This window comes from Pristiophorus japonicus, chromosome 11, assembly GCF_044704955.1.
Source record: "Pristiophorus japonicus isolate sPriJap1 chromosome 11, sPriJap1.hap1, whole genome shotgun sequence".
NCBI classification, from domain to species: domain Eukaryota; kingdom Metazoa; phylum Chordata; class Chondrichthyes; family Pristiophoridae; genus Pristiophorus; species Pristiophorus japonicus.
Window position 1 is genome coordinate 58,835,697 of NC_091987.1, and position 26,206 is coordinate 58,861,902.

The following is a 26,206-nucleotide window of genomic DNA, read 5'->3' on the forward strand; positions in this document are numbered from 1 at the left end:
GGGGAAATTGATGGGATTGAAGGCCGATAAATCCCCAGGGCCTGATGGACTGCATCCCAGAGTACTTAAGGAGGTGGCCTTGGAAATAGTGGATGCGTTGACAGTCATTTTCCAACATTCCATTGACTCTGGATCAGTTCCTATGGAGTGGAGGGTAGCCAATGTAACCCCACTTTTTAAAAAAGGAGGGAGAGAGAAAACAGGGAATTATAGACCGGTCAGCCTGACATCGGTAGTGGGTAAAATGATGGAATCAATTATTAAGGATGTCATAGCAGTGCATTTGGAAAGAGGTGACATGATAGGTCCAAGTCAGCATGGATTTGTGAAAGGGAAATCATGCTTGACAAATCTTCTGGAATTTTTTGAGGATGTTTCCAGTAGAGTGTATAAGGGAGAACCAGTTGATGTGGTATATTTGGACTTTCAGAAGGCGTTCGACAAGGTCCCACACAAGAGATTGATGTGCAAAGTTAGAGCACATGGGATTGGGGGTAGTGTACTGACATGGATTGAGAACTGGTTGTCAGACAGGAAGCAAAGAGTAGGAGTAAATGGGTACTTTTCAGAATGGCAGGCAGTGACTAGTGGGGTACCGCAAGGTTCTGTGCTGGGGCCCCAGCTGTTTACACTGTACATTAATGATTTAGATGAGGGGATTAAATGTAGTATCTTCAAATTTGCGGATGACACTAAGTTGGGTGGCAGTGTGAGCTGCGAGGAGGATGCTGTGAGGCTGCAGAGCGACTTGGTTAGGTTAGGTGAGTGGGCAAATGCATGGCAGATGAAGTATAATGTGGATAAATGTGAGGTTATCCACTTTGGTGGTAAAAACAGAGAGACAGACTATTATCTGAATGGTGACAGATTAGGAAAAGGGGAGGTGCAAAGAGACCTGGGTGTCATGGTACATCAGTCATTGAAGGTTGGCATGCAGGTGCAGCAGGCGGTTAAGAAACCAAATGGCATGTTGGCCTTCATAGCAAGGGGATTTGAGTACAGGGGCAGGGAGGTGTTGCTACAGTTGTACAGGGCATTGGTGAGGCCACACCTGGAGTATTGTGTACAGTTTTGGTCTCCTAACCTGAGGAAGGACATTCTTGCTATTGAGGGAGTGCAGCGAAGGTTCACCAGACTGATTCCCGGGATGGCGGGACTGACCTATCAAGAAAGACTGGATCAACTGGGCTTGTATTCACTGGAGTTCAGAAGAATGAGAGGGGACCTCATAGAAACATATAAAATTCTGACAGGGTTAGACAGGTTAGATGCAGGAAAAATGTTCCCAATGTTGGGGAAGTCCAGAACCAGGGGTCACAGTCTAAGGATAAGGGGTAAGCCATTTAGGACCGAGATGCGGAGGAACTTCTTCACCCAGAGAGTGGTGAACCTGTGGAATTCTCTACCACAGAAAGTTGTTGAGGCCAATTCACTAAATATATTCAAAAAGGAGTTAGATGAGGTCCTTACTGCTAGGGGGATCAAGGGGTATGGCGAGAAAGCAGGAATGGGGTACTGAAGTTGAATGTTCAGCCATGAACTCATTGAATGGCGGTGCAGGCTAGAAGGGCCGAATGGCCTACTCCTGCACCTATTTTCTATGTTTCTATGTTTCTATGTATCTCAGTCCTAAATGGCCTACCCCTTATCCTGTGTCCCCTGGTTCTGGACCCCCATCATTTGGAACATTCTTCCCGCATCTAACCTGTCCAGTCCCGTCAGAATCTTTTAAGTTTCTATGAGAACCCCTCTCATCCTTCCAAATTCCAATGTATAAAGGCCCAGTTGATCCAGTCTCTCCTCATATGTCAGTCTCGCCATCCCGGGAATGAGTCTGGTGAACCTTCGCTGCACTCCCTCAATAGCAAGAACGTCCTTCCTCCGATTAGGAGACCAAAACTGAACACAATAGTTTAACTATTTCCAATGTAAGTCGATCTGGGGACCTTCTTGCCCTAGTTGATCGTCTCGGTGTGAAAGCTGGTGTTGTTGAATCATTTGTTGGGCCATCGCTGGGCAGCTGTGCAGCTGGCCTTGCTGGGATGCCTGGTGTGTTGGGTCCTGCTGGGCTGGTGTGGATGATGGGTTCTGCTTCGTGGTCAGCTGTGGTGCCGGTTGCCAATGGTGTGAATGTTGGGGGATCAAAAAAGGTAGGGTCTAAGGTGGGTTGCTCAGGATAATCCGTAAATCTGAGTTTGATTTGGTCCAAGTATTTCCGGTGAATGAGTCCATTTGAAAGTTTGACCCGAAACACCCTGCTCCCTTCTTTGGCCACGACAGTGCCGGGAAGCCACTTGGGACCTTGTCCATAATTCAATACAAATACAGGATCATTGATTTCAATCTCGCGTGACACATTTGCGCTATCATGGTAGACACTTTGGTTGAAGCTGCCTGTTCATGTAGGTCAGGGTGAACTAACGAGAGCCTTGTCTTAAGTGCTCTTTTCATGAGCAGTTCAGCAGGTGGGATCCCAGTGAGCGAGTGGGGTCTCGTGCGGTAGCTAAGCAGGACTCGAGATAGGCGAGTCTGCAGTGAGCCTTCAGTTACCCTCTTCAAGCCTTGCTTGATGGTTTGCACTGCTCTCTCTCCCTGATCATTGGACGCTGGTTTAAACGGGGCAGATATGACCTGTTTGATCCCGTTACGAGTCATGAATTCTTTGAACTCAGCACTGTTAAAACATGGCCCGTTGTCACTCACCAGGACACTGGGTAAGCCGTGAGTGGCAAACATGGCCCGCAAGCTTTCAGTAGGGTAGCGGACGTGCTAGCCGACATTATCTCGTATTCAATCCATTTGGAATACGCGTCTACAACCACAAGGAACATTTTACTCAAGAATGGGCCTGCATAGTCGACATGTACCCTAGACCACGGTTTGGAGAGCCAAGACCATAAACATAGTGGTGCCTCCCTGCGTACATTGCTTAACTGCGAGCATGTATTACATCTGTGAACGCAGGACTCTAAGTCCGCATCGATACCGGGCCACCACACGTCTGATCTGGTTATGCTTTCATTATTACGATGCCTGGGTGGGTACTGTGGAGGTCATTGATGAAGGTGTCTCTGCCCTTCTTGGGGACCACTACTCGATTGCCCCACAGAAGGTAGTCTGCTTGTATCGACATTTCATCTTTGCGCCGCTGGAACGGCTTAATCTCTTCCTGCATTTCTACTGGGACAATGGACCAGCTCCCGTGAAGCACACAGCTTTTGACTCGAGATAATAAGGGGTCCTGGCTTGTCCAGGTTTTGATCTGCCGGGCAGTGACGGGTGATTGCTCACTTTCAAATGCTTCCATAATCATGGCTAGATCTGCGGGCTGCGCCATTTCCACCCCCGTGGTGGGCAATGGCAGCCTACTGAGAGCATCGCCGCAGTTTTCTGTGCCTGGCCTGTGGCGGATGGCGTAGCTGTATGCGGACAATGTGAGCGCCCATCTCTGGATGCAGGCCGATGCGTTGGTATTTATCCCTTTATTCTCGGAAAACAGGGATATAAGTGGCTTATGGTCAGTTTCCAATTCGAATTTTAGCCCAAACAGGTATTGATGCATTTTCTTTACCCCATAGACACACGCTAAAACTTCTTTCTCAATCATGATGTAGGCTCTCTCAGCCTTAGACCGACTCCTGGATGCAAAAGCAACCGGTTGCAGTTTCCCGAAATCATTAGTTTGTTGCAATACACACCCGACGCCATATGACGACGCATCACATGCTAGTACCAAACGCTTACTTGGATCATACAACATAAGCAATTTATTTGAGCATAACAATTTTCTCGCTTTTATAAAGGCATTTTCTTGGCTTTTGCCCCAAACCCATTCATCCCCGTTTCGTAGTAAAACATGCAATGGTTCTAACAGTGTGCTGAGACCCAGTAAGAAGTTACCAAAGTTCGGTCCCAGAAACGACCGCAGCTCCGTCACGTTCTGTGGCCTTGGTGCGTTCTCGATTGCCTCCGTCTTTGCGTTGGTGGGCCTGATGCCGTCCACCGCAATCCTTCTTCTCAAGAACTCCACTTCAGGCGCCAGGAAAACGCACTGGAAGTGTTTTAACTTGAGCCCCACGCAGTTGAGTCGACTAAGAACCTCCTCCAGGTGCTGCAGATGCTCGACTGTGTTCTGACCTGTGACCAAGATGTCGTCCTGGAAGACCATGGTATGTGCGACCAACTTCAGTAAGCTTTCCATGTTTCTCTGGAATATCACCGCCACTGATCGGATTCCAAACGGGCATCTGTTATAAACAGAAGACCTTTGTGCGTGTCGATGCAGGTGAGGGCCTTCAATGATTCCTCCAGTTCATGCATCATGTAGGCTGAAGTCACCCAGCTTCATGAACGTCTTTCCTCCTGCCAGCGTTGCAAAGAGGCCGTTGGCCTTTGGTAGTGGGTATTGGTCCTGCAGGGAGAAACAATTGATAGTTACTTTGTAATCGCCACAGATTCAGATGGTGCCATTTCCCTTGAGGACAGGGACGATCGGACTGGCACACTCGTTGAACTCGATTGGTGAAATGATGCCCTCTCTTTGCAGCCGGTCTAGCTCAATCTCTACTCTTTCTCTCATCATGTACGGTATTGCTCTCGCCTTGTGATGGATGGGTCGCGTCCCCAGAATTTGGTGGATCTGCACTTTTGCTCCTTGGAATTTCCCGATGCCTGATTCGAACAGTGAAGGAAATTTGTTTAAGACCTGGGCACATGAAGTGTCGTCAGCGGGCGATAGAGCTCGAATGTCGTCCCAGTTCCAGCGTAACTTTCCCAGCCAGCTCCTGCCGAGCAGCGTGGGACCATCGTCCGGTACGACCCAGAGTGGTAACTTGTGCACCCCTCCATCGTAGGAGACCTTTACAGTAGCACTGCCGATTACAGGAATCAGTTCTTTTTTGTAATGTCTTAGTTTTGTGCAAACTAGAGTTAAGACTGACCTTGAGGCCTTGTTGCACCACAGTCTTTCGAAAGTCTTTTTGCCCATGATGGACTGGCTCGCGCCCATGTGCAGCTCCATTGACACCGGGTGTCCATTTAGTTCAACATTCAGCATTATCGGGGGACAATTCATGGTAAATGTGTGCACCCCATGTACCTCTGCCTCCTCGGTCTGAGGCTCTGGTTCGTCGTGATCCACCGTGGATCTGTCCTCCTCTGCAACATGGTGGTTTGCAGGATTTGCAGCTCGCCTGCACACTTGTTGGGGTGTCCCATTGTTCCACAGCCCTTGCAGACGTACCCTTTGAATCAGCATGAATGGAAACGATGATCATCCCCGCAGCGGCAACAAGGTGTTAATCGCCTTGCATTCATCACCCTTGATGGTGGACTCCGACATCTGCGGACATGCAGCTGCAGGTTTGTGTGACATGCCCTGTATGTTACGATTCGAAAACATCACTTTGTTCACCGTTCTTGTAGCAGCACTCGTGTGCTGAGAGATTTGCTTAGTATCGTCACTGGTGGCAATGACCGCCTGGGCTATCGCTATGGCCTTACTCAAGGCTGGGGTCTCTACAGTCAAAAGTTTGCGAAGTATGGTTTTGTGGCCAATGCCAAGTACGAAAAAGTCTCTGAGCATGTGCTCCAAATGTCCTTCAAATTCGCAATGTTCTGCAAGGCGTCATAGTTCGGAGACATAACTTGCCACTTCCTGACCTTCAGACCTTTTGTAGGTGTAGAACTGGTACCTCGCCATCAGAACGCTTTCCTTCGGGTCCAAATGCTCTCGGACCAGTGTGCACAAATCGTCATACGATTTCTCCGTGGGTTTCGCTGGAGTGAGCAGATTCTTCATGAGGCCATACGTTGGTGCCCCACAGACGGTGAGGAGGATTGCCCTTCGTTTGGCAGCGTTCTCTTCCCCATCTAGCTCATTGGCTGCGAAGTATTGGTCGAGTCGCTCCACAAAAGTTTCCCAATCATCTCCCTCCGAGAATTTCTCCAGGATGCCCGCTGTTCTCTGCATCTTTGGGTTCGCTATCTGTATCTCGTCACCAGTTGTAGTTTATGGAGAAAGAGTCAGACTGAACACTGTGAGCTCAAAGTAAAGTGTGACCTTAGTCTTTTATTGCAGATCTCCAGAGTGCCTCTCCAACCTGTGAAGCCTCCTTAAATACCTGTGCTCCCAAGGGATTATGGGATCCCTTGGGACTCCAGGGGATGAGCCCTCTGATGGCCGTACAGAGTAAATACAAGTTTGCAAATATAACACTTAGAAAAGGTGCAGAAAAGATTGATGAGAATGATTCCCGGAATGAGGGAGTTCAGTTACGTTTATAGACTGGGGAAGCTGGGGTTGTTTTCCTTGGAGCAGAGAAGATTGGGAGGAAATTTACAATGATGAGGGGTTTGGACAGCATAGATAGAGAGAAATGTTTTTAAATTGGCAGAAGGGTCGAGAACCAGAGAACACATTTAAGATGATTGGCAAAAGAACCAAAGATAACAGAAGGAAAAACTTTTTTACACGGCGAGTGGTTAAGGTCTGGAATGCACTGCCTGCAAGGGTGGTGGAGGCAGACTCAATTTTATCTTTCAAAAGGGAGTTGGATAAGTATCTGAAGGAAAAAGAATTGCAGGGCTATGGGAAAAAGCGCAGGGGAGTGGGACCGGCTGAGAGTCGGCATGGGCTCGATGGGCCAAATGGCCGCCTTCTGGGCTGTAACCAGTCTATGATTCTATGACATACCCAGGGATGGTGCTGGAGGAGTCTGGGACATTGGCTGAAAGGTATGATTCTGTGAGTATGACTATGTCAGGTTGTTGCTTGACTAGTCTGTGGGACAGCTCTCCCAATTTTGGCACGTCCCCAGATGTTGATAAGGAGGACTTTGCAGGGTCAGTTGGGTGTGTCCGAAACTGGTGCCGAGGTCGATGCTGGGTGGCCCACCCGGTTTTATTCTTATTGTTTCTTGTAGCGGTTTGTTACAACTGAGTGGCTTTCTAGGCCATTTCAGAGGGCAGTTAAGGACCAGACACATTGCTGTGGGTCTAGAGTCACATATAAGCTAGACCAGGTAAAAACGGCAGCTTTCCTTCCCTAACGGACATTAGTGAGCCAGATGGGTTTTACGACAATCCGATAGTTTCATGGTCACAATTAGTGATACTAGGGGGCTGAAATTGCCTCTCCTGAGGAGGCCTCTGGCTGCCTGAAAGCGACGGCCACATGGCGGCGCGGAATGGCCGCCGATTCTCCGTGGATGGGCCGCCATTTTTAAAATTGCCCTTCATCAGGGGCAGAGCAGTGTCGGGGACCGCTCTGTCCATTTTCCCACTGCGGCATGCATGCACAGACCCCTTACTGGCCGGCAGCGACCCCTTCCCGAAATTGCCCCGCGGGAAATATCCTTTTTGCTGAATTGCCCCACGGGAGTGGTGCCGCTGCCGGCCGGTGTCCTCGACAGCTTTTTGTGTCGGTGCACTCCTTGTTGGTCAGTGGCACGACCGCCCTTACAGGGAAGGTGGTACTGCCGGCAACGCCATTTTATTTTTTGTTAGTCGGCCCGACACTGGTTCAGCCGGGCCGCCATCAGGCAGCCTGGCACCCTCTCCTGGGTGCCAGACCGCTGGCCCAGCCAAAACCCTCCCCGGTGGCCCAGTGGACCTAACTTTAAAAACATGCAGAGCTCGCAGCGGCCCTCCCCTTTAACTGAAGCAACGCGCTGACATCGTTAGCACGGCACTGATGAGTGATTGCGGCAGCCGACCAGCTGCAAGGGCATCTCCGCCCCTCAGCCGCAACTACATCCACCCCGAGCAAAAAAAAAAACCCTCAAAGTGCCGAATATCAACGGCACCTCTGCCACAACCCATGCGACGGAGAAAACTTTAAAAAACGGAAGGTGCGCTCCCTTGCAAGCGGAGGTGAATTTCTACCCCTAGCTCTTTATCCAAGATTATATTTAACTGAATTTAAATTCCACAGCTGCCGTAGTGGGATTTGAACTTGCGTCTCCGTATTATTAGTCCTGGCCCCTGGATTACTAGATCAGTAACATAACCACTATGCTACCGTTCTTTTAAAGGTGCTATATAAATGCAAGTTGCACTAATGTTATCTCGAATCATGGATTGTAAGAGTTGCCCATAGCTGCGTTAGACTAACTGGTCTATAATTATCTGATTATCCTTCTCTCTCGAGAAAAGGTATTATGTTGGCTACTCTCATTCCACTGTTTGTAATTTACATATTGAGGGAGGATTGAAAACAAATAGTGACCACAGTCGCTCTTATCGCCTCCGACTTTCTTCAATAGCCAATGGTGCACGCCATAAATTCACTCTCTTCCTTTTCTATAGTTATATCCACCAATTGTTTGATGATGTCGCATCATTTGTAAAAATTGATGCAAGATATTTCATATCTCTGCCATACCGTCATCCTCAACAGCTACACTATCTTCTTCATCCCTGAGTAGTCTTACCTTCCCTTCAACTATTCTTGTGCTTCATTAGATTGTTATAGCCAGAGTCCATCAATGCATTTGTGTCCAAGGTTGAAAGAGTTGAAGTGAGACAAACGTGCCACTTCTAATTTAATAAATTAGGGCCACAATTGCCTTTTCTGATGATTTTCTTGCCTCTGCTGAACGTCTTCAGTCCTCATTGAGGCATCATTCAATGGACATCTGTTGCCATCTGATATCTCACTCAAGTGTCTATATTTCATGCCAGATCCCCAATGTGGGTGACCACAGGCTGTTTGATCCTGCCCCCACCCAACGTTTATATTAATTCTAACTTGATTGTGATCAAGAGCAGCAATTTTTGCCAGGTTTTCCCTGCCTACCCCAGTAGTATTGAGGCCAATTATAGTACTACTTTCATTGCCCTAATTGAGCTCAGCTAACTCGGCACTTTCCAAGAATTAAACCTAGGACATTCCTGGTCTGTATCACTCAGCTACACACTCGATAAATTTAGTGAACCTTTGGGAAGCAAAGAATCAGAGCATATTTTATTAATGCTTGTGGAGAATGTGTACTAATGATTGTGATGTTTTCATGTAGCTCCTTTATGCTTCTTGTGATATGGTTATTCCGAAAGTACAACTCTTTGGCACAGGTAAGAACATTGTATAAAATTTAAAATACCGAGCAATAATTAATGATAAGCGTACTCACATAGCCACAGTTTTTAAACACTGAAATGTCTTTAGGTTTTGCCACAATGACCACTGACCTCTGTATTGGATGCTCTTGCATGGTTGCAGAGGAGGAAAAAATATATCTCTACCTGGAAGTAGTCATATTAATAGAATAGGCATTAATTAATTTACTTATCTATTCCATTTTGCTGGCTGCTAGTATGGGACATTAATTCTGATTGTTCATGTGGTACAAACAGTGGTTCCTTGTTTGAAGTAATGCCGCCTTTTAATTTATTTGCACTTCACATGCAGAATGCCACAGGCATGAAATATAATTGCTTATTAGAAAGAAAGAACATGTGTGTGTCAGGTGTACTCAGATGGAAGCTTGTGTATATCCCATTTGTGTAACATTAGTGTTTACCTCCAGCTGCTTTTAGTAACTGCAGCAGTGAACAATTCTATATCTGTTGTTTAAGATTGCGCGTAACAAGGGATTAAAGCTGACCTGAAAATTTGAGATTCAACAATGGCAAGCCTTTACCAAGCACTTAGATTTACTTCAACATTAACTTCCTATGTTATTTTCTATTTTTTTAATACGTAGTGCTGATGATGGATAAATTGACAAAGGAATTATTGTGTGAGGAGGCAGAATTAATGCATGCATTTGAAGTTATGTGCGTTTTAACTCTGTCACTGTTGGTGTTCAGCAGACTTAGTTGACTGCTTTTAAGCAAATTTCCTCTGATGTCATCAGTGCTCACTATATAATTAAAATATTAAAGTAGGTCATGTTGGTCAAACTCGTGTTAATTTGATAGCAGTTCTCTAGTGACATTGCTCAGTGAGTCAGAGATTGCTCAGTTCTATTACAGGTACAGTGTCAAGAATCCAGAAGCTTTGGGACCGAGGCCGTTCCGGATTTTGTGTTTTTCCGGACTTTGGAACGTCTTTCTGATGTCATGAATCTGGAAACACCCGAGCCCAGGTTCGGGTATTTCAGGATTTTGGAAAGTCAGAAAGGTGGGGTGGGCGGTGGGATGGGTACCTGCCGAGGAGCTGTTTGGGCCGACCAGGGCCCACCGAGGACGTTGTCGTAGGGCCGGCCCTGCCAAGAACGATGTCGGGCGGGCCGCTGGAGCCCGTCGAGGAGGTGTTTGCGTCGGGCAGGACTCCGCTGATGAGGCTATCGGGCGGGGTCCTGCCGAGGAGGTTGTCGGGCAAGCCTTGGCGAGGTGGTTGTTGTCGGGCAGGGCCCCGCCAAGGAGGTTGTCGGGCCAGCGGACGCTGCCAAGGATGTCGTCGGGCGGGGCCCCGCCGAGGAGGAGTTCGCGGAGGCCCCGAGGTAAGGGCGCAAGGCAAGGCCCCGAGGTCGGGCAGGGTCGTCCGGTCCGGATTCCGGAACATTTTATGAATTCTGGACGACCCTGCCATGAATCATTCTGGAACATTCCAGATTCCAGAACTCTGGATTTTGGACGCTGTCCCGACATCCCGAGTCCGGAAACGCCTGAGCCATGGTGGGTAGGTGTGGGGGAGGTGAAGTGGGGTGGGGGTTAGGCGGCCGAGTGGTTGGGGGGGGGTGTCGGCCTGAGGCAGAAGTGAGGTCGGCGGCGGCCCGAGGTGGGGGAGAGGTCGCCGGGGGAGATGTTGGCAGCAGCCCGAGGCGGGGGAAAGGTCGGTGGGGGAGAGGTCGGCGGCGGCCCGAGGCGGGGGAAAGGTCGGTGGGGGAGAGGTCGGCGGCGGCCCGAGGCGGGGGAAAGGTCGGTGGGGGAGAGGTTGGCGGTGGCCCGAGGCAGGGGAGAGGTTGGCGGGGGAGAGGTTGGCAGCAGCCCGAGGCGGGGGAAGAAGTCGGCGGGGGAGAGGTTGGCGGAGGCCCGAGGCGGGGGAAAGGTCGGTGGGGGAGAGGTCGGCGGCGGCCCGAGGGGGGGGGGAAGAGGTTGGCGGAGGCCCGAGGCGGGGGAAAGGTCGGTGGGGGAGAGGTGGGGGGAAGAGGTTGGCGGAGGCCCGAGGGGGGGGGAGAGGTTGGTGGCTGCCCGAGGCGGGGGAAGAAGTCGGCGGGGGAGAGGTTGGTGGCTGCCCGAGGCGGGGGAAGAAGTCGGCGGGGGAGAGGTTGCCGGTGGTCCGAGGCGGGGGAGAGGTTGGCGGCGGCTCGAGGTGAGGGAGAGGTCAGCGGACGACCCTGCCACGAATCATCCTGGTGTCCGGATTCCGGAACAGTACGGATTCCGGAATTCCGGATTCTCAACGCTGTACCTGTACACCAGTGGTGGTACCAACAAAGTGAGGACAGGGAACGTGTTACAGGAAGTAAGTATGACACTTGCAGGAAGTGCTTACTACATGCAAGGTTTTTAATATCTTTGAATGATATGCGATTCGCAATGGAAAAATATTGGTTCCTTATAAAATTATTCTTCACTTTTTGGTGCAGTTAATAGGTTGCCAGAGTTACTGTGATGTTGCTGTAGCAGTGAATATTGTGCTTACTGTGCGAAAATGTAACTACGATATATTAAATTGGATCACAGATTTTATCACTTTTTAAACCTGAAAATCCTTTCTTTTTAATTAAAAATATAGCTCAGTTAGTTATCAATGAGTTAAGCCATAAAGATCAGGAAGGTCCCAAGTCAGTGGTGAGTTGGCTAATCTGTGTTTTAATAGTCTGTCAAGATTTCCTAGCAAGACTCACACATTGAATAATGACCACGTGAATGAGATACGGAAAGGTGCTCGGCACATGTGTTGCTATACCCCGGCAAGCGTTGAATGTTTTCAAGAGAAAATGGAAGGAAACTGTGAAGAAGGAAAGAAGATAAAGATATGTACTGTGGTGCATTGCCTTACAGTACTAAGTTTTGAAATGTTTTTTCTCCCGATGGAGAAGCATTCGGCTGATACCTCTCCTGACGGTCTACCTTATGTTAGGAGATTGCCATGTGAAGAATTGGAGGTATTAAGATAAGTCCTGCCACTTCATGCATTTTGTAGCACATTGGTGAACCCAACCCACCAGACTGTTGCAAATTTAATTTTTAAAACTCCTTTTTGAAATAAAAATAAAGACCAGAGAAGACAAACTGGTCCATCCAGCCTGTCCCATTCAGATATGGTGCAGCCTACCATCAACTTGGTCCCTGCAATCTCCTGGCAGAGGAAGAAACAAAAGATATGTTCGGAAAATCTCAGGGCAATTCCTCTCTAATCCTAAAAAGCTTCCTTTTTGATTATGGTAGACTAAAGTGTTTTGTTTTCTTGTAACAGATTCTGCGAAAATGTAATTCCAAGCACTCTGCTGAATGTGTAACTCTGGAATGCAGAATTTGTTGCCTCAAAAACAAAATCTCGATAACTTAGTCGTGATTTACTCACTCACTTGTGTCCTATTGGGTCTTTCCACCTAGTTGAATAAATTCTCTGGGGCCGGAATTGACCCTTTCTGTAAGAGCCATGACCGTCTCAAAGAGGGCCACGGATCGGTAAGGACTCGCCGCTCAGTCAGCGCAGAGGGGCCGCCATTTTGAAAATTGCCCTCCTTTATTTTTGGAGTGGTGTACGGGACCGCCCCGTCGGGCATGTGCCGACCCCTTACCAACCGGTGGTGACCCCCTTTCCGCTCCACGTGGGAAATTGCCCTGCGGGAGCCGCTCGGTGCCCCCGACAGCTTTCACTGGCAGGAAGCTTCTTGTGGCTGGGCGGTGCGTCCGCCCTTAAAGGGGAGGGTGCTCTGCTGCGGCCGCCATTTTATTTTAATTGTCGGCCGACTTCCAGGTTGGCCCAACAATGGTGGCCACGGGTTCGGCTAGGCCGCCAACAGGCAGAGTGTCATGCCCTCTTGGGTACCGGGTCGCTGGCCCAGCCGAAATCCTCCCTGGTGGCCTAGTCTTTGCCACTAAAGTGGCTGCAGAGTTCGCAGAGGCCCTCCCCTTTACCTGAAGGGGAGGGACGCTGATGTCATCAGCACGGTGCTGATGACTCGGAGCAACGGCTGTTCTGACCCGCCTGCACTTCCATCCCGCTGATGACACCACATTCCCCCCCCCCCCCCCGCCACTGCAAAAAAAAATAAAAAAGTGTTGATTTTCGCCAGATTCTCTGCCCCATGCATTGGGTGGAGAAAACACTTAAAAATATGGGACGTGCGCCCTGTTTGGGGTGGAGAGCAATTTCAGACCCTATATTCCCGATGTGATCAAAGCTTCTTTTGAATCAGGACTTGCAACAGTAGGGATAGTTTTCAAAATGGACACAAATCAAATTGTCATGTATGCTGCATAAGTATATTGCATCAAAATGATTTCCAAATCTGAATAGCTCCTGTTACAATTCAGGTTTACTCTAACATTTGTGTTCGCAAGAGAAATTAGTTTTCATAAGAAGACTGTTGTAACCTGTAAACTGAAACTTGCAATCTTGTGTGTGATGTGAATGGGATAGTGCACTACAGTACAAACCAAGTGTTTTGCACCAGAGACTATATGACCTGTTATTATACTCATTATACTCACCATGTTCTGCCCACTGGGAAAAAAAAAGCAGTGAATATCAGACTGTATCAATCAAGTGAAGAATAATAGTGAATTTATTTACAAATGACATAATAATTAAGCAGCAAGTAACTAGTGATATGTTCCTTGAGTTGCACATAACTTAAACTTTTCCAAAAATAACAAGGTACAACTTGTTTTTATGTACAATAAAAATGTCTCAAGGTGCTTTGCAGAAGAAGAGAGAAAGGTAGAGAAACAGAATTCACAATGATTTTCATTTCCGTCCACTCTGGTTTACCACCCAAGCCGTGAAGTTGAAAATCATCCACTCCATTATGGAATCACTCTCACAACTTCCCCATGAACAAGTTATCAAGGCTCATAAACATCGCTGACCTTGAGCCTTACCAGGCTGCAAACAGGTTTACCCCATGCTACACAATATTAAAAAAAGGCCTGTCCCAATCCCTGGGAATTGTGCCAAATAACCAGACTACAGTTTCTATCAAAAGAACCTGTCCCTGGCAGCCCTGAGACCTGATGTGCTGCTTTGCTATCTAAGCACACATCAGCACTAGGCTCTGGATAGAATGAATCTAGCACAATGGGAGCTGCCAGAGAATCCAATAACAATGAACTACCAGTCAGAGCCCAACCTTTTGTGCTTCCCAATCGGGTTTCCTGCTTGTGTTCTCTGACTGGGCCTATAGCTGCCACGCTGAACACTGCCTCATTTCCATCTACAAACCCATCTAGTGTTTCCAGACCACAGACCACCATCTCCCCCACCACCCATTCCCCACAATTCACCAATACCTTGCTCTCTTCTTGATTGCTAAGAGACCTGAGCCCCTCACACCTCAGTGGGATCTGTTTGCCTGTGGGGGGGAGGGTTGCATGTGTATGTATATGTCCGTGTGTATACTCTGCTTGTTATTATAAAAATAATGGCTTGGGTTATGTAGGATGTTTGTTTTTTGAAAGGAAGGGCTCAGAACTAATAGGTTTTAGTAATTTACATATAAATATTCCCTAAGTGATACAAAGTGCAAAAGACTTGTTTTTACAAATGAATGTACATTGGTTTAAATACTTCTCCACACATTGTATAAGCTCATTACGATGCTTCTGGTTGTCATTGAAATATTTTTTCCATAATCATCTTTCTTAGCATAGAGTAGTGCCCATTAATCAGTTTCCTGTTTACACTGGCTCTTCAGATTCTAGATCTCAAATCTTTAAAAGTGTATAATTTTCTTGTGGGATACCTGGGTTGTAGTGCAAAACTATGACATGAACATTAAGCAAGTTAATATGAACTAAACTCTTCTTAAACTGACGGCAAACATTTTTTTTTAACTGCTATAACTCAGATGTCAAACAACTCCTTAGGAAAGGCTTCTGAGTTTCTAATACCTGTATAACAAACATCTTTTTTGATTATTTGTATTTAAAATAATTATATTTCATCAAAATGGATAAGAAAGCAAAAAGGAAGGAATGTCTCAGTACTATTCAGGCCAACTAAAAGAACCGCTTTTGTGGTAGAAAATAAAAATGAAGTCTGTCTTTTGCACTTCTCCTTTCTGGGCTTATTTTAGGCTTTTATTATACGGCCATTTCAAAACTTGTGTTTTTCGGGGCAAAATTGTTCCTTTTTATGGCCCCATTAGTGCCTCTGGAGAACGCTAATGGGGCGCAACGAGGTTATCGCTCAGGGGAAGGGGTCGATCGAGGCTCTGGGGAAATTGCCCTGGAGGTTTCGGGGATGTTGTGTTGTTCGCGCGTGCCCTGCGATTTGCGCCCCAGGCTGGCGCACGCATGGCGATGACATCATCGTCATGCGCGCCAACTCCTCACTCCCCATGCTGACCTCTTTGCGCCTTGCTGGGCGCAAAGCTGGCAGACATCCGCCACCGGGGCGCCCCTTAAAGGGCAGGATGTTTGTGCTGTGGGGCACCATATTTTTCTGTCGGGCGATTCTTCTGTCGGCTCGACAATGGCGGCCCTTGCTTCGACCGGGCCGCCATCCTGCACTCCGTTATGGGTGCCGGGCTGTTGGCCAGTCGAGGATGACCCTGGTGGCCCAGTGGTGGCTGCCAACGGGACCATAGAACGTGCAACGGCCCTCCCCTTTAATTGAAGGGGAGGAGCGTTCTGCCACCGTGTAGCGCTGACATTGGTGGCGGGACGCTGGACTCAGTGCCCCGCTCCCGCCCCGGGAACACCCCTCCATAGATGCGGAGCACCGCCAATAGCGCTCTGCCTCCGTTGAGGGGCAGAAGGGCTGAATTCCGTGGCGGGGGTGGAACCTCCGGGCCGGGCAATAACTGTCCCGGCCCCGGAAGGTTACCGCCTCCAAACGGGGAGTGGGGCAATTTCGCCCCCTTTGTTTTCAGTTATGACATTTTATACATCAGCTTTTCATGACTGTTTGTTCACTGGAAAAAAGGTTTTGGAATCTGTTCATGGAAGTACATTGGGCTAGCATTTCCTATCGGCCGGCCAGCGCTCGATTGCTGCCCAAAAGACCGCTAAGATTGGGAAGATTATCGCCGGCGAAAACTACAACCCCCCCCCCCACCCAAAAAATAAAAAAATCTGCCAAGCAAAATATGGGCGTTGCACCTGCATTCTGGGCAAAAAAGTGCAATTTAGGATCCATTGGGCAGTTCCTAAACAAACTGAGTGATAAATAAAAAAAATCAATTAAAATTTACCCTGAGGCTGCGGGTTGGGCCTAGCAGCAGAAAAACAATAAAAATAATTTTTCAAAAAACATCACCTAAAAAAAAAAATCAAAAAAATATTCCCAAGATCCTTTTAAACTAAATAGCCACAACAGATTTTTTAAATAATTAGTAAAAAACCAATTACTAACCTTTTTTCTTGAAGAGCTACTCACCTACTGCCCAGCTCCGCTGATCCTTGTGGGCATTTTTTTTTCATACTCACCCACGGGTTACCGCTGACCCAAATATCGCGCCAAGGTGATCTCAGGATGGTGCACGCCAGCGGTCCGCTCCCGAGCGGTACCTCGAAACCGCCGACGTAACTCAGGTCGGGAATTTTCCCGCTTACCTGATTACCGCCCACAATGGCCAATGCCGCCCAGAAACTGGGTGGTAAGCCACAGGAAATTCTAGCCCAAAGTATTTGATGGATGGGCTGCAGGCATTTATAAATCCATTTGAACATTTCATTAATCTATGTTGGCATAAGTTAAGTTGATGAGGGAATTTTCTCTACTGGGCAGTACTTGGTCATTGGTCAGTACTTGGGGTGGTTCTTATGATTAACAAAATAACATTTGATGTTCTTAAAATTATGAACAACACTTTTTATGTTTTTTATATATATATTCCAATATTTTCAGTTTACCCATCACTGGATATTTCTAAGAGTATTTTCTGTATCATTTTGTGAAAAATTTTAAACATTGTGATCTGGATGAGAAATTCTCTTTCCATCATTGCATGAGTGTTCATTAAGCTTCACTTGTTTTACAAAATAGTATAATTTTAAAAACATTTGCCTTTTCTGTATCGACAATATCCTTTCAGCATTAAGGGCGATTAGCTGAACAAATACTTTATCTTACTAGATTTCTGAGTGTAATGGTTTTGAAAAATTATCAGCAATTCCTGAAAATGTTAGGGATGTTTCAGGTAATCTGTCCTGATTGCCTACCATGTAATGGAACATGTCACTTAACACTTCAGTTTGGTCTATCAAACCTTAACTTTCACCTGCAGAAATCTTTTGCATGAATATATTTTCTCCTTCCAGGCATAATTGGTCACAGTATAAATTATGGTTTGTTTACGCCAGGGTGGAAGATATTTATTCCATAATTTGTCAGGTAACATTGTAGGCCCAATTTTAACTCTGAGTGAGAATCAGGCAGACGGAGGGCGAGATGATCACCAAACCATGATCCACCGCCCCCCCGCCCACCTCCCACCCCGACCGCATACCATATTGGCACTGTGAGGCCCAAGTGATTTTAACTCTCATTTGTATGCCCTTATAGAATGGATTGAGAAAAGAACACTTGGTCTAATAGAGACATAGAAAAAAGGAGCAGTAGACTGCACCACCATTCAATATGATCATGGCTGATCCTCTATCTCAACACCATATTTCTGCTTTTTCCCCATACCCCTTGATGCCGTTTGTTTCTAGAAATCTATCTATCTCCCTTATCTATCTTAAATATATTCAGTGATTTGGCCTCCTCGGCATTCTGTGGCAGAGAATTCCACAGTTTCACCACCCTCTGAGTGAAAAAATTTCTCGTCATCTCAGTCCTAAATTTTCTACCACGTATCCTGAGACTGTGACCCCTTGTTCTAGACTTCCCAGCCAGGGGAAACATCCTCCCCGCATCCAGTCTATCCAACCCAGTCAGAATTTTATACGTTTCAATGAGATCCCCTCTCATTCTTCTAAACTCTAGTGAATGCAGGCCTAGTCGACCTAATTTCTCCTCTTACGACAGTCCTGCCATCCCAGGAATCAGTCTGGTGAACCTTTGCTGCACTCCCTCTATGGCAAGTATATCCTTCCTTAGGTAAGGAGACCAAAACTGCACATAATATTCCAGGTGTGGTCTCACCAAGGCCCTGTATAACTGTAGTAAAACATCCTTGCTCCTGTACTCAAATCCTCTTGTAACGAAGGCCAACATACCGTTTGCCTTCCTAACTGCTTGCTGCACCTGCATTTTTGCTTTCAATGACTGGTGTACAAGGACATAAGAACATAAGAATTAGGAACAGGAGTAGGCCATCTAGCCCCTCGAGCCTGTTCCGCCATTCAAAAAGATCATGGCTGATCTGGCCGTGAACTCAACTCCACTTATCCGCCCGCTCCCCATAACCCTTAATTCCCTTATTGGTTAAAAATTTATCTATCTGTGATTTGAATACATTCAATGAGCTAGCCTCAACTGCTTCCCTGGGCAGAGAATTCCACAGATTCACAACCCTCTGGGAGAAGAAATTCCTTCTCAATTCGGTTTTAAATTGGCTCTCCCGTATTTTGAGGCTGTGCCCCCTAGTTCTAGTCTCCCCGACTAGTGGAAACAACCTCTCTGCCTCTATCTTGTCTATTCCTTTCATTATTTTAAATGTTTCTATAACATCAACCCTCATCCTTCTGAACTCCAACGAGTAAAGACCCAGTCTACTCAATCTATCATCATAAGGTAACCCCCTCATCTCCGGTATCAGCCTAGTGAATTGTCTCTGTACCACCTCCAAAGCTAGTATATCCTTCTTTAAGTAAGGTGACCAAAACTGCACGCAGTACTCCAGGTGCGGCCTCATCAATACCCTGTACAGTTGCAGCAGGACCTCCCTGCTTTTGTACTCCATCCCTCTTGCAATGCAGGCCAACATTCCATTCGCCTTCCTGATTACCTGCTGTACATGCAAACTAACTTTTTGGGATTCATGCACAAGGACCCCCAGGTCCCTCTGCACCACAGCATGTTGTAATTTCTCCCCATTCAAATAATATTTCCTTTTACTGTTTTTTTCCCAAGGTGGATGATCTCACATTTTCCGACATTGTATTCCATCTGCCAAACCTTAGCCCATTCGCTTAACCTATCTAAATCTCTTTGCAGCCTCTCTGTGTCCTCTACACAACCCGCTTTCCCACTAATCTTTGTGTCATCTGCAAATTTTGTTACACTACACTCTGTCCCCTCCTCCAGGTCATCTATGTATATTGTAAACAGTTGTGGTCCCAGCACCGATCCCTGTGGCACACCACTAACCACCGATTTCCAACCTGAAAAGGACCCATTTATCCCAACTCTCTGCTTTCTGTCAGCCGGCCAATTCTCTATCCATGCTAATATATTTCCTCTGACTCTGTGTACCTTTATCTTCTGCAGTAACCTTTTGTGTGGCACCTTATCGAATGCCTTTTGGAAATCTAAATACACCACATCCATCGGTACACCTCTATCCACCATGCTCGTTATATCCTCAAAGAATTCCAGTAAGTTAGTTAAACATGATTTCCCCTTCATGAATCCATGTTGCATCTGCTTGATTGCACTATTCCTATCTAGATGTCCCACTAGTTCTTCCTTAATGATAGCTTCAAGCATTTTCCCCACTACAGATGTTAAACTAACCGGCCTATAGTTACCTGCCTTTTGTCTGCCCCCTTTTTTAAACAGAGGCGTTACATTAGCTGCTTTCCAATCCACTGGTACCTCCCAGAGTCCAGAGAATTTTGGTAGATTATAACCAATGCATCTACTATAACTTCTGCCATTTCTTTTAATACCCTGGGATGCATTTCATCAGGACCAGGGGACTTGTCTACCTTGAGTCCCATTAGCCTGCCCAGCACTACCTCCCTAGTGATAGTGATTGTCTCAAGGTCCTCCCTTCCCACATTCCCGTGACCAGCAATTTTTGGCATGGTTTTTGTGTCTTCCACTGTGAAGACCGAAGCAAAATAATTGTTTAAGGTCTCAGCCATTTCCACATTTCCCATTACTAAATCCCCCTTCTCATCTTCTAAAGGACCAACATTTACTTTAGTCACTCTTTTCCTTTTTATATATCGGTAAAAGCTTTTACTATTTGTTTTTATGTTTTGCGCAAGTTTACTTTCGTAATCTATCTTTCCTTTCTTTATTGCTTTCTTAGTCATTCTTTGCTGTCGTTTAAAATTTTCCCAATCTTCTAGTTTCCCACTAACCTTGGCCACCTTATACGCTTTGGTTTTTAATTTGATACTCTACTTTATTTCCTTGGTTATCCACGGCTGGTTATCCCTTCTCTTACCGCCCTTCTTTTTCACTGGAATATATTTTTGTTGAGCACTATGAAAGAGCTCCTTAAAAGTCCTTCACTGTTCCTCAATTGTGCCACCGTTTAGACTATGTTCCCAGTCTACTTTAGTTAACTCTGCCCTCATCCCACTGTAGTCCCCTTTGTTTAAGCATAGTATGCTCGTTTGAGACACTACTTCCTCACCCTCAATCTGTATTACAAATTCAACCATACTGTGATCACTCATTCTGGGAGGATCTTTTACTAGGAGATCGTTTATTATTCCTGTCTCATTACACAGGACCAGATCTAAGATAGCTTGCTCCCTTGTAGGTTCTGTAACATACTGTTCTAAGAAACAATCCCGTATGCATTCTATGAATTCCTCCTCCAGGCTACCCCGTGCGATTTGAGTTGACCAATCGATATGTAGGTTAAAATCCCCCATGATTACTGCCATTCCTTTTTCACATGCCTCTATTATTTCCTTGATTATTGTCCGCCCCACCGTGAAGTTATTATTTGGGGGCCTATAAACTACGCCCACCAGTGACTTTTTCCCCTTACTATCTCTAATCTCCACCCACAATGATTCAACATTTTGTGCTTTAGAGCCAATATCATCTCTCACAACTGCCCTGATAACATCCTTTATTAACAGAGCTACCCCACTTCCTTTCCCTTCTTGTCTATCCTTCCTAATTTTCAGATACCCCTGTATGTTTAATTCCCAGTCTTGACCACCCTGCAACCACGTTTCTGTAATGGCCACCAAATCATACCCATTTGTAATGATTTGTGCCGTCAACTCATTTACTTTATTTCGAATGCTGCGTGCGTTTAGGTAGAGTGTTTTAATACTAGCTTTTAAACCATGATTTTTAGTTTTGACCCCTCCTGCACCCCTTTATCTTCATACATATTGTCCCTTCCTATCACCTTGTGGTTTACACTTACCCCAGTGCTACTCTGCTCTGTTGCCTCCTGCCTTTTGCATTCTTTCTTGGGGTCCTGTTCATCTGCGCTCTCACCACTCTAACTAGCTCAGAGCCCTCTCCTGGGTTCCGAATACTCCTCGCATTGAGGCATTGAGCTTTCAGACTTGCCTTTTTATTACACTTTGACCCTTTAGAATTTTGCTGTACATTGGCCCTTTTTGTTTTTTGCCTTGGGTTTCTCTGCACTCCACTTTTACTCATCTCTTTTCTGTCCTTTGCTTCTGTCTCCATTTTGTTTTGCTCTGTCTCCCTGCATTGGTTCCCACCCCCCTGCCATATTAGTTTAACTCCTCTCCAACAGCACTAGCAACCACTCCCCCTGGGACATTGGTTCCGGTCCGGCCCAGGTGCAGACCGTCCGGTTTGTACTGGTCCCACCTCCCCCAGAACCGGTTCCAATGCCCCAGGAATTTGAATCCCTCCCTGCTGCACCACTGCTCAAGCCACGTATTCATCTGCGCTATCCTGCGATTCCTACTCTGACTAGCACATGGCACTGGTAGCAATCCCGAGATTACTACTTTTGAGGTCCTACTTTTTAATTTAGCTCCTAGCTCCTTAAATTCGTCTCGTAGGACCTCATCCCTTTTTTTTACCTATGTCGTTGGTACCAATGTGCACCACGACAACTGGCTGTTTTCCCTCCCTTTTTAGAATGTCCTGCACCCGCTCCAAGACATCCTTGACCCTTGCACCAGGGAGGCAACATACCATCCTGGAGTCTTGGTTGCGGCCGCAGAAACGCCTATCTATTCCCCGTACAATTGAATCCCCTATCACTATCGCTCTCCCACTCTTTTTCCTGCACTCCTGTGCAACAGAGCCAGCCACGGTGCCATGAACTTGGCTGCTGCAGCCCTTCCCTGGTGAGTCATCCCTCTCATCCCCTGGTGAGTCATCCCCCTCAACAGTACTCAAAGCAGTGTATCTGTTTTGCAGGGGGATGACCGCAGGGGACCCCTGCACTACCTTCCTTGCACTGCTCTTCCTGCTGGTCTTCCATTCCCTAGCTGGCTGTGGACCCTTCACCTGCGGTAAGACCAACTCGCTACACGTGCTACTCACCTGTGGACCCTTCACCTGCGGTAAGACCAACTCGCTACACGTGCTACTCACGTCATTCTCAGCATCGTGGATGCTCCAGAGTGAATCCACCCTCAGCTCCAATTCCGCAACGCGGTCCGTCAGGAGCTGGAGGCGGATACACTTCCCACACACGTAGTCGTCAGGGACACTGGAGGCGTCCCTGAGTTCCCACATGGTACAGGAGGAGCATATCACGTGACCGAGCTCTCCTGCCATGACTTAACCCTTAGATACACTTAAATTGGCGACAACACTGTTAACAGGTTACTTACTGATATAAAAAGAAAAAGAAAAACTATTTACCAATCACCAGCCAATCATTTACCCCTTTGGCTGTGACGTCACCTTTTGATTCCTTTCTACTTCTTTTCTGCTTTTTCTCCCGGCTGGAGCTGCACAAGCTGGGCCTTTTATAGGCCTCACCACGCTGCTCCCGCCTCTCGCCGACTGCCGCTGCCTGTGCAACACCCGCTGGGCCTTTTATAGGCCTCACCACGCTGCTCCCGCCTCTCGCCGACTGCCGCTGCCTGTGCAACACCCGCTGGACCTTTTATAGGCCTCACCACGCTGCTCCCACCTCTCGCCGACTGCCACTGCCTGTGCAACACCCGCTGGACCTTTTATAGGCCTCACCACGCTGCTCCCGCCTCTCGCCGACTGCCACTGCCTGTGCAACACCCGCTGGACCTTTTATAGGCCTCACCACGCTGCTCCCACCTCTCGCCGACTGCCGCTGCCTGTGCAACACCCGCTGGACCTTTTGTATGCCTCACCACGCTGCTCCCACCTCTCGCCGACTGCCGCCCAGGACACCCAGGTCCCTCTGTACATTGACACTTCCTAAGCCATCACCATTTAAATAATACTTTGTCCTCATGTTTTTTCTACCAAAGTGGATAACTTCACATTTATCCATGTTATACTGCATCTGCCATGGTTGCCCACTCACTCAACCTATCTAAATCGCCTTGCAGTGTCTTTGCTGGTCTTTCTGGTCTTTTGTACACAGACAAAACTTAAATCCTAAATTCAGCTTTGGTAATGAAATTGAACCAGTTTTGCCCTTGTGTTTACCATTGGGGCATTCCACAAACCAAAATACTGCTCCAGCAGCTCCATGTTCACTGGATTTAAACAAACTCCTTGATATTTAGAAAAACAGTTCAACGTCCACTGAGATAAAGAACTGTGAATACTGGAATTCTACAATTAAAACTGACAATGTAGGAAATACACAATAGATCTATCAGCATGTGAAGAGAGTTAAGGTTTTGAGTGCAGTCCCTTTATCAGAATGAAGGGTGTTTAACCTTTCTTTTGGATACTGACAAAACTGTTGTGTATTTCCTGCATTTTCTGTTTTTGCTGAATTAACTCAACATGCTGTCGTACAAATTGAACAACATGATAAACGTACACAAAGTTTAACTTTTCTAATATTTTCCTTTATCAAGATTTTAGTCACTTTCCAGGATTGTATAGGATTATGTAATTCTAGCTACTGTTGGCGATGGGGCAGTGCTGCTCTATTTATACTATGTATCACTTGTGCAGCTCATTATAAATAATGGATTGATTTTTCCCTTGTATCTTTAACCCTTTGGGGTCTCACAGTTCTGCAACAAAATTAAATTAATAAAAAATTAAAAGAAGTGTTCTGTGATGGATATGTCCCATATCTTTATATATTCAGGATATAATTGACAATTGCTCCCCTGCTCCCAGTTGATACGCTTTTGTTCCAGAACAATATTGACCGAGGTTAAGAAACTGATGACATTCCATCCTCTCAGTTGGGAAATGTTGCACATGTGTAACAGTAATAAGATAGAAATAAGGCATCATGATTTTCTGTTTTGGGAATTTGAAACTTGCCCAAGGTATCTGCATCTGTTATTTATGACATCATTGTAGATGAATCTGTTGATGCGTTGATGCTGACATAAATCTGGATCATGTGTGACAGAAACCTCTTCGCCTGTCTGCACATTCCATTATTTGCCTTGCCCAAACTGCCATGATGGTGACACAGCTCTTGTTTGCCTCCCCCCAACTTCTCTGCCACCTTCTCCTTTTGAGCAACCCCCCTCTTCCATTCTTACCACATTAGTTAAAATCCTTCCCTCCCAAGGTCCATCAACACTCACCAAGATCTCCTCCTTTAACCTCTGCACTGAGCATTTACTCATCCTCAGTGATTTCGACTGACCCCTAAATTACCAGCTTTGCCCTTGTGTTTACTTTCCCCCCTTTCCTCCGACTTCTCTGCCCTCCTATCCTCACTCAATCCCCCCTTCACATAATAGTCCCACCCACACCCATCATCATCCACTCCAACTCACCACCTTGTATCGCCTCTACATCCAAATCCTTAATCACCGACAAGGCTATTTACCATGCTTCTGGACGGGAGTGTGGGCTGGGGACAGGAACTCTACCTCAGCTGATCACTTACTCTCACTCTCACTCTCAAACTCAATTCCTCTCCTCCCCTCTGCTGCCCCTGCTCCCACCTATCTTGACATTTCTAATGCTGTTGACCTGCTAAGTTGCTTCCTTTGTCTATATTTCTGATTACCATATTCTTACCAAATCACTCACTATCTCCTACCCAATTTTGCTCCATGGTACAGACCCCATTGTTGCTCTCAAGTTTGAGTACACCTGGTACATGACTGAATCCTACCATTATTCCAGGATCATTTTGGAACACAAGGAGGAGTCGAGACTCCTTTTCACCATGAAGAACTGTCTTTCAAAACCCTTTCCTCACGTCCAGTCCCAAGTACAGAGAGCTCAAGGATTTCTTTGTCTCTAAGACTGCTTCACTGACACACTGTCATGGATGAGTCCATATTCTCTCCAAATAAACATCGGAAAGACTGAAGCCATTGTTTTTAGCCCCCATCATAAACTCTTCCTTTGTCACATTTTCTGGCTGAAGCTAGCAGCATGACACTTTAATGCCCTGTTCAACCCAGAGCTGCGTTTCAGACCTTGCCTCTATCACCAAGACGACTTACTTTCACCTCCACAACATTCCCACCTTCAACCCTACCTGACACCCACTGTTGCCATAACCATCGTCCATGCTTTTTGTCACCTTCTAGACTTCACAATATCCTCCATCTGGCCTCCCATCCTCCATAAACTCCAATGTTCAAAACTTGGACGGCCATATCTTGCCCTGTCATCCCTATCTTCTTTGAATCACTTGCTCTCCTCTCCCCTGATGCATTGAATTTAACATTCTCACCATTATCTTCAAATCTATCCATAGTCTTGCCCCACCTTGCCTCTCCAACCTCCTCCAGCCTTACATTCCCTTCTGTACTCTCTAACCCTGGGCTTTTGTGCATCAAGTCCTCCCTTCACCCAACCATTAATGTGATGGCCTTTTGTCATCTGGTCCCAGCTTTCTTGAATTCCATTCCTAAACTCCGCCTCTCCACTTCTCTGAGCACATCATAAAAACCATCTGAAAACACGTGTTTTTGACCAACATTTTGGCAACGCTCCTAACTCTCCCATCTTTGCTCAGTGTGTGTTTGTTTATTTCTATCATCAATTTTTTCTGCCTTCTTTGTAAATGCATGGGACATTTTCTACATTAAAGGCACTGTATAAATGCAAGTTGTTATTATTTCTAGTTGTCAGTGAGTTAAATTGCTCCAAGCTTTATTTGATGAGTGTTGTTGCTTACTGTACACAGCAGCAGGTGGTAAGAAA

At 46.6% G+C, this 26,206-nt stretch overlaps 1 protein-coding gene across 2 annotated transcripts in view; it reads left to right on the forward strand.

The window, feature by feature from the left end:
* LOC139276035 (cyclic AMP receptor-like protein A) overlaps window positions 1-26,206 on the forward strand; it is a 458,883-nt gene that overhangs the window by 24,834 nt on the left and 407,843 nt on the right. For both annotated transcript variants that reach the window (XM_070893418.1, XM_070893419.1), the window contains exon 3: window positions 9,018-9,072. In XM_070893418.1, the coding sequence (XP_070749519.1) occupies window positions 9,018-9,072 (55 nt within the window). The remainder of the gene's footprint in view (window positions 1-9,017; window positions 9,073-26,206) is intronic.